At 38.5% G+C, this 14,859-nt stretch overlaps 1 protein-coding gene across 3 annotated transcripts in view; it reads left to right on the plus strand.

The window, feature by feature from the left end:
* The window catches only part of LOC137293392 (HEAT repeat-containing protein 5B-like), a 118,590-nt gene that overhangs the window by 87,615 nt on the left and 16,116 nt on the right, over positions 1-14,859 (plus strand). For 2 of the 3 annotated variants that reach the window (XM_067823905.1, XM_067823906.1), the window contains exons 8-16: positions 4,474-4,723; positions 5,586-5,738; positions 8,975-9,225; positions 9,614-9,725; positions 10,147-10,299; positions 10,712-10,811; positions 10,941-11,050; positions 11,620-11,783; positions 13,200-13,232. In XM_067823905.1, coding sequence (XP_067680006.1) covers positions 4,474-4,723; positions 5,586-5,738; positions 8,975-9,225; positions 9,614-9,725; positions 10,147-10,299; positions 10,712-10,811; positions 10,941-11,050; positions 11,620-11,783; positions 13,200-13,232 — 1,326 coding nt within the window. The remainder of the gene's footprint in view (positions 1-4,473; positions 4,724-5,585; positions 5,739-8,974; positions 9,226-9,613; positions 9,726-10,146; positions 10,300-10,711; positions 10,812-10,940; positions 11,051-11,619; positions 11,784-13,199; positions 13,233-14,859) is intronic. The other variant, XM_067823907.1, reaches the window with a different exon arrangement.

Raw genomic sequence — 14,859 nt, forward strand, 5'->3', positions numbered from 1 at the left:
AAGCAGTCCAGATACCTGCTTATTGTAGGGACTGACTTAACAGATCAGATGTTCACACTCAACAGCTTTGTGGATTGTGGTTTTGGTTGGTTGGTCCAGACAGTCCAGTGATCAATATCTTGATCATCAATCTACACAATTTCGATTTGATGACATGTGTCAACCAAGTCAGTGACCCTGACCACACAATCCCATTAGTCACCTCTTTCAACAACCATGGGTTGCTTGAGACCAATTTGTACGGGATCTTCACTTTTACTTGTCGATTGTAGCAACATTCCTTGACAGCAATATCAGTTAATTGTGTGGTTCAGAACTGACTATGTGCAGTCAGATGTCCCCGATATTTTTCAGTGCATTGTTTTTATACTGTTTATGTTGACTCAGTGCAAGCCATAAGAGACAAAGCTTTCTCTCTCTTGGGATTTATTTCTTTTTAAACTTTTCCATGGACCTTACTCACTGTGGGTGTGTAGTCTGGGGACATTAATGGTCTGTAAATGTATATAAATAGCTGTCTTTCATAAAAATTGTCCTTATGTGTTGGTGATTCATATGGTGTGATATTATCAGCCATCTTGGTGGAATGACTCACACATGCGCCTTTGTCCCCTGTACAACGTTTACTTATTTGATAGGAAAGAATTTCCTCATGCCAACTAGGAAATTGTTCCAGCTTGTGCACAAGTCTGGATTGTGTGGGGGTGGAAACAGAAACTGGCTTTGATAGAATTGAATGCAAGCAAATGTGTTTTCATGAATGTTCAGGCCACCTTTGTAACTCAGGGGATTAGAGTCATGCTTGTTATAAGAATCAAGAAGGTAGGATGTACAGGCTGCAGTTGTCACCTTTGTGTTAGTTGTATAAGCCACATTGGACTGGTAGCAATACTCCATCTATAACATGGCAGGCGACACCAGAATTGGGCTTCATACATAGTGCTTGAGGGAATCGAACTCGGGTCTTCTGCAGCTCGGTTCCTCAGCTGATTTTCAGGTGAAATCACTTTCACCTGTTGCCATCCCTGCACTTGGCTAACTGACCACCCGTATCAGTTATGAAGTGCATGTCTAACCCAAAACAAATAATTTTACAAATGCGAAATAAGGAAAATGAATGTAAACAGGAACCTGTGTAAGATTAAAACTGAAATATACTGTGATGTTTCTCGTCAACACCAGAATTCAGAAACCGTTTTTCAGCTAACCTCTGACATACCTGACACTTAGTAATAATGTATTTTAATGCTGTACAGTGATCATGCAATACATTGTACTATAGGCTGATGATTGCTGTATGAATGTACAGAGTAAGGCACCAGTGTTGATGCTGATGTGACAGTATTCCCTGGAGTGCTATAAGACACAAACCTCAAGTGTGAGGTGTTATTTACAATGAGAGATGTGTAGTACTGACAGAGATTGTGGAAGATTGGTGGTGATAGAAATAGGACATTGATGAACCGGTGGCAGCTGATGGCCATATGATTCGGTCATGTAGAAAGGCCAAGGGTCAATTGGAGCATTTTGAGAAGGTGGAGTAGGTTGGCATAACACATCCAGCTCATCAAACTGATGATGGATAGATACAAGAGGGCTTTGCAGGTCATCTTGGCAGGTGCTTGACCTGAGGCTGATAAAAGGGGGAGGGGAGGATTATGAAGCCAGTGGGATTTGTTTAATGTAACAGTGATGTGTCTGTTATTGCTTCTGTGTGGATGTTCGGATGATACATATCTCGTTCCTGTTTTTTTTTTTTTAAATTGATGGTAGTAATTAATCACATAGATAGGATAAATCTTTATCCAGTCTGTATTTATGATCTGTATTTATGACAGGAAATGACAATTAAATGATTGAAAGATAAAATAAATGTGTTTTACTAAACACAAAAAGACAAAATGATGAGATGGGATAAGATTAAATAGATCATGTCAGATAGTATTTAAGAAATCGAATGACAATGAATATACGATGTAACAGAAGTAGAAGTGTTCTTTATTTCTGGGTCTAAATTTCAGCCTATACTCAGGGGATGTCAGTTATTTTCTGTTCTAGTCTAATATATGTGAAAAACAGAGACATTATTGTATCATTAAGATAACCATTTTATTTAAGTGTCAGCAACCATGTATAGAACATATCATAAATCATTAAATATATCAGAACTGTCAGCATCACTAAGAATTGGTCTTCAGCATCCCATTCTTCTTGTGACCAGGACATGTCATCATATCTCAGCTGTGTAGATTGATGCTCATGTTGTCGATCACTGGATTGTCTGGTCTATACACGATTAATTACAGAATGATGCTTCATAGCTGGAATATTGCTGGATTAGGTGCAACACAACAAACGCAACACCAGTAAGCATGCATGAGCATTGTCCCTGTCAACAAGGTTAGACATTTTTTTTTTCAACAGTTAGCAAAATTACCTGCTGCAGAGTTGACATCAAACTAACCGTAGAACTGAGAATAGAGAAGTTGCAGTGATTTATGTTATTACATATGTTGTTAAGGTTGAACTCTGCCATCCACTTCCTACTGCACTGATGTCAACTCCACAAGTCAGTTATGTTAAAATGGTAGCTAGTTATTTTTGCATCAATTACTAAATTCAGTTTTAAGTTAACCTTTCATCATGAGATTCTATGTTTAGATATACTGACATTAATTTTGCATGTAAACCTATGACATTACACTACCAGTACAGCTGCCTGTCAAAATAAATCATAGAGGCTGAAAATTGGTTACTAAAGATAAAATGAATATCAGTTATCAATATTAGTTATCAATGTATAGAAGAACTATTAACAGGACTGAAAAACAAATAGTTTTAAAATTAGCATATGTCGTGTCACTGATGATTCTCCAAACATGAAATATTTTTGCAAAAGTGAAACTTAGCTGCATTTTAATCATCTATGACCTTTTCTTAATTAAATTTTACTGGATAAACCTTTGATATGGTCTTGTTGAATATATATTAATTAAACTTAATCCACACTTAACATGTACTAGAAGTACCAGTTGACTGTAATTTCTTTCACACACTGGCAAGTGCTTGTCATTATACTCCTTCATGTTGAAGCCATGGAATCCATAAGATTTGTCTTGATTCACTAATGTCACCAGAAGTAAAGGATGTGAAAAGTTCATGAGTTGAGTCAAATTTACCTAATATACCAAACTTTATTATGACTTTTATTTTAGTTGACTGGAACTTTGCACTGTTTGAGTCACTTCAGAACACTTCTCTAATCTATGAAAATAGATCTAAAATAAGTACGGTAATATCCAAAAACATGCAATAACTATTAATTAAATTAGGAGCTGAAGCAGTCTTGACTAGTCATTCTAAGCTCGAGTTGGACTCCTGTTTATTTTGTTTCCTTGGGTTGAGGAGACAGACCTTTGTGTACAGTGCAGCTTCATGTTTCTATGGACATATGGAAGTAGTTGTACCAAGGATAACCAGTGTAAAAATGCCTGGCCTGAATGAAATAAGCTGGTGTCAACAGCCATATTGGAAGTGTTTGTTTGCAGTTGAGTATTCCCACAGCGATCAGTTTACAGTTAGTGGCAGTTGCTCCAAGATATTATTAGAGTTGTCATTTAGCTATTTGCATTGTTGTGAAATATCGTCGTTATGTAATCACATCTGATAGGGACAGGCTTAGTGAGATTTCTCTCTTCCTTGTAAATATACTTGACATTTTCAGGCCAAGATGTGTTAACATGGTGTTCAAAAACACAAAAGCCTTGTGATGTTTGAAACTTGAAGGAGCTGGTTGAAGTGCTGATTTTCTTTCTTTCAAAGAATGAGGTCTCTGGGATAGAGTATCTTCTGTTTTCTTTGCGTATGACTAAGAATCAAACTCTGCTTTGGTCTGTCATAGGACATCTATTGTAAGGCATTTTTGCCACTTCATCCATTATTTGTTTTTAATGTTTGTGTTTTCTACAGCATTACGTTACAACAGCCACGGTGATCACTTGTTGGATTGTGTGTGTTAACAGCTGTGTCACATGGTACCCTGTTAGTGTACCCTGTTTTCATGCTGTCAATCACTAGTCTGCCCTACCAAGATATATAGGCTAATGAGAAAGGAGGCCCTAGTCTCTTCATTTCAAACAAATTCTGAGTTCTGCTTTCAATAAGCTGAATGTGTGAGCTTGGTTTGAGTTTAAGATGTGTTCTACTTTCAGCAATATATTCCGATTCTTAAACATTACACTAACGTTCCCGGAGTGGCTTAAGATCACCTTAGTGCTTTGTGATTGGAGTTTGGCTGACTTGGTTGATGCATCCAAGTTGTACAGATCGATGCTCATAATGTTGATCACAGGACTGTCTGGTCCAGACTGTTATTTACAGACTGCACTATATACCTGGAATATTGCAGAGTGTTGCATTTAACAATTAACAAAAAAACACAAGCCTGTTACCCTGTTGTCAATATATTTGCAGGCATACGTGGAATTCATCAAGTGCATGGGCGGCCTGTGGTTGGAGAGGAACATCTCCGTGTTCCTGAATCATATCCTGGAGGTTGTTGCCAACCCAAGAGCCACTCCATCTCACGTAGACGCTGTATATGCCAGAAAGTGTGTCCTCTTCATAATCCGCTCTGCCATTGGGGGTATGCTGGGAGAAAAGGCACAGATTGCCGCGGCCAAAGAAATATGTCAGATCATCATCAAACAAATGAACTCAGTTGGTAAGAATGCAGTTAGTGATGATTTGTCATAGAAAGCACGATCACATGTATGGTTTAATCATAATGTTCTCTTGACTCTTGAACTTCCTTTGTAAGTGAACCCATGAAGGTCTGGGATAGGATATTAGCTTCAGGAACCAGTGCTTGTTGTAAGAGGCGACTATCGGGACCGGGTTGTCAGGTTTTGCTGACTTGGTTGACTCATGTCATTGGTTCACAATTGTTCAGACCAATGTTCATGCTGTTAATCACTGGACTGTCTGGTCCAGACTTGATTATTTACCAACCGCCACAATATAGCTGGAATATTGCAAAGTGCGGCATAAAACTAAACTCACTCACTCCTTTATAAATGATTCTTCCAGTGAGGATTTTCGTAAAGAAACAGTTCCCATGTTTATAATGAACTTAGATAATGATATGTTAAAGCAGTTTGTGATCTTATGGAATCTGTGTCATTGGTGTCAATGTTATGGGGTCAGACTTGGTAACTTACGGGTGACTGTGGTATGGCTGGAATCCATTTTTCATTACACTTCAGATTTAAGAATTGAGTGATGGGGAACATGTCCAACCACATCTAAGTAGCTCTCTGTATAAGAAAAGCAACATTTATGGATGTCAACTTCTTCGTTGTGAATAACATGATGTTTTGGAGTGTATGCTTGCTCCTTCACCAGGTCAGTGGTAGGGAGTATTTGCCTGATGAGTGGGCATGTGCATATTCTGAAACATGTTATTCACAATAAAGAAGCTCACACCCATAAATCTTTCTTTTCCACTTCTAGATGCTCTTTAAAGATATGCTTTCAGAGTGTTTGCAGTTATAACAAACTAAGGAAACCTTCAATTCTGTGCTCAGGTGAAGCTACCATAGACGCAGCTGAAGGGAAGTCCCAAGGTACAGACCTCACTGCCAGCCAGCATGTGTTGGTGTGTGCGCTACATGAACTCGGCAGTCTGGTACTCAGACTGGGCAGTTCAGCAAGTCCACTTGTTGCTGAACCTGCTACAGGTGAGGGTTTGTTAGGTTTTGATGTTTTGGAGACATGTTAGATCATTGTTTTTCTGAACCGGCTTGTTTTTGTTTTCCATGAGACAGTATTTCAGTCCTGCAGAGCCTGCTTCAGTTTGGGGAACACCATTGTGCGTTTTGGTTTTTTTTTTTCTTTTTTTGTTTTTTTTTTTTGTTTTGTTTTTAAGGCAATTTTTATAACAAGTCCTCAGGGTCAGATACATTCAACAGAGTCTGCCCTCTTGATGGTAAATGACTAATGATTGTTTCAGTTTAGCCTTAACTTTTATAAACCACAAAGATATGATATTACTAATTATGAGTACACAAATGTTAATGCTTGTAACAAGTCGTGACGAACGAGATATATTACTTGCAGTTACTTACTGCCCAAATAAAACACCTATAAACAGCTACAAGATGCTTGAAGATTTATTGTAGCCTGCGCTGAGTGGCACCTGTGACTCTAGCTAACCTGCACCAGCCATTGCTAAGAGTGCAAGTTCTATATAAATAGCAAAATGGCACCTTGAACATGTTTATTTTATGAAGGCAATTCAGTCAGTAATTTCTTAGGGAAGTAACTGCTATGATCTTCATAATCTTAGGAGGCTGTTATAGCAGCTCAGGTTGAAAGCTTGAAATTTTTCAGGAGATGCGCACCAAAAGAGGTAGATCAGTCAACTCAAACAGATGATTTCAGTTCAGTTTAGACCTGGGCCTAGAGTTTCGAAGCTCTCTTAGTGCTAAGATTGTCATAAGAGCAATGCGACTGTCTCAGTGCTAAAAGAGCTTTGAAAATCTAGACCTTGGATGCGAAGTGAGCTGTATGAATTTTGTCCATGGCTTTATGACCACTACCATGATCTTCAGAGATACTTGACAGCCACAAGTCACTCCATGTCATGTATGATGTAATGACTGTGATCTCATCAGTTGATTAGGTGATGAAATCGATGATTAGTAGGTTCAATTCTATAACACCAGGGCAGGACAGCCATTGATCTGTTTATCGAGACACTTTCTTGACATCATCTAGACAGATCAATGCCCTCTAGACACACTTCATTCAATGGAGGATCCTATCTAATTCGGTTTATTATGATTGCTGGTCAGTGAGCATTTGCTGTTTGTGGTAGCATCATTTCGGGCATTAGTAGGCCTGCTTTATCAGACTGAGACAACACCGTGTTTGTCTGAGGAGTACTGGGTCAATAATCAGACAGATAATAGGAGAACCATCCTGGATTTACACTGGTCAGTTTAGTGGAATATATTTTGTGATATTATGACATTGTTGTGTTTGTACAGTAGGACCCCAATGTCTCGAACCCGGTTGAGACGAATGGGTTGAGTCAAACCCATCTTTCATCAATCATTATTTCTATGCTGACTGATGTGTTAAACACTCGTTTAGGTCGAACTGGTCCTGACGATTTCCACACAACAGGGTTTGACTGTATATCATATGAAAATATTGTTTAGGGTGATTGATTCCTTGACTTGTTTGTGAAAACTGAATATTTGGCAAAGGAGTGGAGTTAGACAAACCAAATTCAAACCCATTTAAACTTTGTTGACATTATGTTTATACACTTTGAAACACAGACTAGTATTAGTCAACCACAACCCTCAACCACAGAGGAACACACACATGTGAAGTCTGACAGTTAACCACCAGACACCATAGATCTAGAATATAGAAAAATGTAACATTGAACAACAAACAAACAAAAACAAAGTATGGCAATGAAAATATTTGAATTCATTATGACATAATAATAACACTGTTGCCAGTGGATTTATCAGAAACAAATGGCATGTAGAAATGATACTGATTGTGTCACTTATGGTCAGAACGAGTCATTACCAAACTGACAGGTCATTGTCATCCCACCCCGTCTGCAAAACAAAGTCACAACAAATATCTTTAAAAAGTTTGGCAAGGTTAGTGAATAAAATTTAACTCTGTCTGGAATTTTGCATTCCATTTTCTTACTTTCTTTGCCATTTTAACTTTCTAATTATCAAATGCCACAACATGCAGTTGAGGTTGGTGGAAGACATCTTGTTTATATCACAAGGGCATTGTTTTTCTTCCTGGAGAAAGACCTGACATTGCTATCTCCTCAATATCTTCAATGTCCTGGCTCAGATGTTAAGGAGTCATCAGTCAATAGGTGACATGACTTATCTCCCCTGCCAATCAGTTCCTGAACAGAAACTGTTCATCTCCCTGGACCCACTGGTGGTAATTATACTGACAGAGATAACCAAAATTGTAGGAATTATCTGTCCCCATCCTAAAAATTCATGAGTTATGTGTTAAAGAAAGTTATCTTTGCTGATGCAGTGATGCGAGCTGTGTCTGACATTGCTTGGGAGGTTGCCAGGAGAAATGCTGAGCAGATAAGCATCGTGCCAACTTTCTATTCTTTGCCCATGTATCAGGACATTATCAAAATGAGAATATTCAGAAAAAGATAATTGACGTCTGGTTTATTGATGTAGCCTATCCCATTTAACTTAACCAGTACATTCAAAGCAGAGTAAACCCAATGCCCTCACTGTCACATGACCAGTTTACAAAATTACTTACTTCTTAGTAAAACTCTAGTCATGCAGTTCAAAGTGTTTTGTCATCAAACGTCTAAAGTGCAGTACCCCCTCTTATGCTTCCCATTAATTGCTACAAATTCAGGATTATGTTGATTATTGAAATAGATTTTATCAACTTCTTCAGTGAAATTTTGTAGCATGTAACCACAGGTTGGGAGAGGCAGGGGCCATGGGCCATTTTGCACATTAGAATAAAAAAATGTCCCATTAAAAAGTTTGATGTTCACTATAGATACAAGGACAGTGGCCTGCCTATTCTAAATACAGAAAATGGCCTATTGTCAAAGTTCTCTATTCCCAATCCCTGTGTGAATATTTTTATGTTCCTTTTTAACAGCCATATTCCTGTGTCTTTGGTTCCTAAAGTTAAATGATAAACTATTACAGTCAAACAGTCAACAGTGAAGCTTTTGTCAGTCATCTGAATTTGATGTTACCAGATGCGATTAGCTCAAAGAGAGAGACTGGTAATGGGAAAGTATGGCATCAGTTATGTTCCCCAAAGCACTCCTATATACTTTACAAGAGATCCATTGCTTCTTTGTATATCAGTGATGCTTTGAAAGAGGAAACATCAGAATCTGATTTCCAATCCTTACCCTGCTTTTTGTTCTCAGGTATCATTGAGCCTGTGGTGTCCGTGCTAATTCATCCAAGTCATGCTGCCCGTCTGTCAGCATCCTGGTGTTTGGGCAGCATAGCTGTAGCTCTGCCATCACAGTTGACGCCCTTGCTGGACCGGTGTGTAGAGAGGATGGAGAAGCTGAAGTCATCCCCGGAGGCAGTGTCTGGCTACAGCAGTGCTCTAGCAGCACTTCTTGGAGGTGTCTATCAGTGCCCATTAGGCATTCCACATGCAAAAGGAAAGGTGAGATGTTTTTTCATTACACTCAGGCAGCTAGTTTCACTGTGATCTGTTAATAATCAAACCTTAAATCCATACAAGCCAATGGTTGATAGAGTGAGCAACGGTTACTGTTATTTGGAGCAATATTGTTTTTTGCATAAATCACTGTAAGAAGTGATAATAGTGAGACAGGATAGACTTCCGTATTTTATTTATTGAATCAGACATTGTGTTTTAATCTTTCAGAAGTTCAGTCCTTCATTTAGTGTTTTGTTGGTTTGTTTTTTTTCCTCTCTTTCTTCTTGTTACAATGTTCTTTTTGTCTCAAATCTTGGAGTTACTTTTGAGAAAAAGTCATCGTGTTATAATAAAACCAATGTCTTAAAGTCCTTATTTGTTCTAATTTCAGCAAATCTTCACAATAGCGGAGGAGTTGTTGAGGACAGCGTCCCAGAACAGTCGTTTGTCTCTGCAGAGAACCCAGTCAGGCTGGCTTCTGCTGGGTGCCCTCATGACTCTAGGTACATGAGACTGTGTTATCTCTGGATAGAATAGCAATATCTATCATTCGGTGTTACTAGACAGTATCTGAATCAGAAGTAGAGGCGTATAAGTCACTCAGCATTACTGCCATAGATGGGACACAGGCTGTCCAGAGCTGCCTCAGTTTGTCTGTATCTGCTTATTTCCAAATCCTAGAATCACTGTTTATTGTATATCGTTTGTCAGCACCATTGTCACTGCTTTGATGTTAGTGTTGAATGTCTGATTTGATTCAAGCTTCTGTCTCCAGCTGAACCGTCAAGCCTGAATACACTTCAAAATTGGATTTATCCAAACCATCTCCAACTAGTCAGAATGTTATTTGACTATGACAAAATTATGAATACTGATTTGGATTTAACATTGGTGACAGAATTCTAATATTCCCTGATATTATAGGTCAGTCGGTAGTCAAGAACCATCTTCCCCGTATGCTGTTGCTGTGGAGAAATGCCTTCCCACGATCCAGTCGAGAGCTGGAGTCGGAGAAGGTTCGAGGTGACGCCTTCACATGGCAGGTTACACTGGAGGGAAGGGCTGGTGCCCTTGGAGGTGAGGATTGACGAGAACATGATAATATCGCCAAATTAAATATTGGGGTGAGGGTTGGTGTTGATCAATTTTATGATCTCGTTTGAGATAAATCTGCCATGAAACTGCCTCACCATTCTTTGCAGACCATTGTGATGTCATAGTTTACCATAGCAATACACAAATGACATCAGTAATCTCTCTGGTCTTGAAGCTGGGCTGCGCTACCAGTTACACTATGTGGATATTATTGCTTATAATTGCTTATTTAGCCAATGAAAGGAAATTACACTTATTAACATTAGACATATAAAATTAGGGACATTATTTAGTCCCCCAAATCCCTCATTTTATTATCAGGAAACAACAGTCCATTAATGGTAATTCTGCCATGGACTCTCATGCAATATATTTACTTTATGGCCTGTTTCAGCTATGCACAGTTTCCTTCTGTATTGTCGGGAGTTGGTCACAGAAGATGTCATTCGCCGTCTGCTTGCGCCGATGGAGTGTGCATTGCTCATGTTGTCACAGTAAGTCAGTCTGAGGTCAGATTTTACCAGTGTGCTGGGTTATTAGAAGTTACAAATGTTCTTGCCTTTCTGTAAGTTGCCGTCAGTAAACTACTTCAAAATGGTTTCAGTTTTGTGTTCAACTTTCAGCCTGCCAAGCATCATCAAGCTGTATGGCCCCCACTTGAAGGCCAGCGCTGCCATGGTGAGACTGAGGGTGTATGATGTGCTGTCACTGCTGCCACCAGAGTCTTTTGATGGTAGGTTCAATGTCTTGTACTGCTATAGTGTGATGTACCAGATTACCCTGTCAGATTCCAGGTTAACATATATCCCCTTACAACCTTGCTTGTCATCAGTGGTCATGAAAAGATCATTTGGTGATTCTCATTGTACCCGAAAGGCAGATTATGTACAACACAAGATACTATGTGCTTGCCCCAATATTGCTGTGTGCAGTGTTAGCATCCACAAATCAAGAAATAATTGAATTGTCAAAAGTAGTATAAAATGTAGTCTGGGATACTTGCATATTTACTGACAGGGTCACTTGGATTCTGTGGCAGAATGGAAATCCAGAATTCAGTGCTCATCATAATGAGTGTATGTGATGCTACTGGTCTTTACAGGGATTGCTCACAGGTGTCCTTGGGTTAGACTTTTGAGATGTGGCTGAAATATGGCAGATATGTGCATTAAACAATGTTCAGCATTCAGCCACTGAACTGTCTAGAATGTATCTGAGTTTTCTAAAATAGTGCACAAATGTGGTTCCTGTTGATGTTTTTGTACTGTGAGTATATATGGTAACAAGGTGGTTTTGTTATAGGAATGTTCCCAATGTTGTTGCGGGAGCTTGTTGCTGAGTTTACCTTGACTGACAATCCAGCAACGACAACTACTTCACTGCTGCGATCCATGTGCCACGTTGATGACAGTGTCATACTGGGGTCGTGGTTGCAAGAGACGGACCACAAGGCTATAGAGGACCAGGTAGGGCTACAATAAACACCATGTGTTTAGAACAGGGAGCATTTACAAAATCCTTGTCACATTCAAACAACTTTACTTCAGAGCACTGGGATATGTACAGTTGTGCATTATTAGAACATGTATGTTCTGGTACACCTTTGGTACAGCACATTGTTATACATGCCTAGCAGATATCGTATATATACCCTGTTTCAAAATACAGTAGCTTCATGATATCACATTTATATAATACAAATATCCAAGGGGAAAGTGTTACACTTGTTAGAGACATTTGTGATCAACAATGTCATCACAGATCTCTTCTGAAGTAATGACATTTAACAGCTAGGAGTATGTGTTGCTGACCATGCATGCATTTCTGGAAAGACACCATGAATACCCGAATGGCATCACAACTAAAACAGCATCTAGAACAAGAACCATGTGTGTACTGAAACATCATCACAATACTTCAGTAGGATAGAATCAAATATATCAACCCGAAGGCCACTTGGATATAAATGAACATGTAAGGTGCTATCACATATATATGAGTGAAGCACATGTCATATATGTGTGCATGAACACTGTAAAATTGTCTGTAATTCTACAGCCTTTTCTTTTTCTATGAGTATGTTCTTGAAATGAGGTAGTATTTATAAAGTGACTGCAATTCAATTAACAAAGAGCAAAACATAGTCATTCATAATAGACTTATAATAGTTAAATGAGTGTTGCCCAAAATATTTTGTAAATCCTGTCAGTAGACACATATTTAATATATGATAATCAAATCTTCAATGGATGAGAACTAGAAGGGACAGTGTATACATACTTTATTATTCTCTCAATCAAAAACCTTGTTTCTAATGAGGTTCCATCTAGATGATAACCACAGTTGAAACCCAAATGGAAAACTGATCACCTAATTGAGATTTGTAATTGTTGATAAAGTGGATCTCTTTTCATAGACATATGCTCTATGGGCAGGATAAAGCAAATTCAACATAGATTCACACTCACATACACTGAATAGATATTCACAATTCTTCTCTCTTCAGTCTTTTGCAAACGAATTGTGTTTGTCTTGGTTTGTTTACATGTTGACCTTTGATTTTATCACTGTGTTTCTGTTGGTCATGAAGTAATCATTCTGTCTGTCTCTCAGTTCAGTGACCTTTGGCTTCCATCGTTATTCACCACGGCTCTATTGACTTTGTTTAACTGTATCATTTTTGCTTTGGAGTATACAAGTATTTGTCTTGCCCTTTCTTGTTCGCAGTTCTTTGTTCACTAAAACCCATCCTACTATTAGACTTCGAGTATCAATTTGTTATTCTCCTCTAGCGTGCAGTCTCATTTCCCGGACTATTTTTCTTTCGTCCAACTATTCCTGCATAAAATTGTTGTGAAGTCGACCTGTACCTTCTCTTGTAGATTGAACCTAATCGTAGGGTGGATAAGGAGTTCGTGAGTATTCCTAAACAGCAACAACACAGACTGCATTTACTGACGTGTGCCCGTACTGCTAATATGTCTTACTTTCAGCTCAACTTGGTGATCAAACTTCCTTCAACATTTTTATGGTTGGACAGGTAGCCTAGTTGTAAAGTATTTTGGCTTTCGGTACATAAGAATAGGGTTTGATTCCTCTTATGAATTCAATTTTTGAAGCCTCTTTTTGATGTACATCACATTTTTGCTGTAGGAATGTTGCTGAAATCCTCATAAAAATTTGAACACCTGTAGTGTCAAGGATTTTTGTCTTTACTGTTCAAGTTGTTCATGTCAAACAGTTTTTAAAGAAATTTTCCCAGGGTATTTTAACACTTCCCATTGTAGAGTCTATTTTTTTACTTTTGAGGGCACATAATCAGCAAAAATATTCATTAGAACATTTCGCTTATGTTATTCCATACTGTATAAGTTAGTAGTGTCATCATGAACACCTCAAGTTTGATCACCAATGTTGACATTTTGTTTTGGATGCTGTCATGACCAGTGGATGGCTGTCTGCTGAAGTGCATGTATCAAATGCGGCCAGAGTCATTGAGTTTATTTAGGTGTACGCCTGCTTCAATCCAGTGCATCGTGAAAAATAAGTGAATATCTTCTAGAAACAATTCTCTCTCATGTTCCATGCTCATTCATGTTAGTCATTGATTCAAAAACACACAGTGGACTTAGTTCACAAGTTTCGGTCGGTTTTAGCCCCATTTTGTTGTAATCAAAATTGGAGAGAATTGTTTTGAATGATGAACAACCTGATGAGATGAACTCCTTCAACTAACCATTCTAACTGAATGATATTTCAGTCAATCATTACATGTTTTCCCTGTCTGGTAGATACTGATGATGATGGAAATGAGGCTGCACTACGAGTAGTTAAATCTGACCTTGATTTGTAGCATCTGAACTCTGTAATACACCCAGCAGATTGTTCCAATTTCAAAGAAGCTACAGTGGTCGTCACTGTATTGGAGATGACTTATACCAGAGATGCACTTGAGGTTTTGAGAATGTACCTGAGAAGACTCCCCTCCTTACTACTATTATGCTGCATGGTTGTGTTTGTAGAATTCTATTTTTGCATCTGTGTGTGAAAGATCACCTTTTGTAGATTGTATGAGAAAACACTAAACAATCATTTTTGGAGGGAGATATACCCTGAAAAAAATAAACATTGGTTGAAGCACCTTGATTCTGTGGACCAACAAGTAAAGATCTGAGTGGCTTTTCATGACATCTGCCTTGGAATTAGCACGGCATGCGACTACACATTCACCTAACATGACATACACATAGGACAAAGGGAGACAACCATCATCTTCTCAGCATGCAAACATTCTAACAAATATCTCTATATACTAACAAGACCCAATGTCCATATTTTATCATGAAGGTGTAAAAGGACATTCATGTGCTGCTTCTGTTATTGTTAGCTATGTAAACATTGATTCAATTAGTCACACAACCTTTGTTCAGTGCTTCAGTCATTGTTGTCAGTAAGATGCACTCAGTTTAATTCCCATTTTCTGTGTAGGGTTTATCTTGAAGATGTTTTCTATACAGTCGACCCAGACAAGTACATCTGCAG

Source organism: Haliotis asinina, chromosome 8, assembly GCF_037392515.1.
Source record: "Haliotis asinina isolate JCU_RB_2024 chromosome 8, JCU_Hal_asi_v2, whole genome shotgun sequence".
NCBI classification, from domain to species: domain Eukaryota; kingdom Metazoa; phylum Mollusca; class Gastropoda; order Lepetellida; family Haliotidae; genus Haliotis; species Haliotis asinina.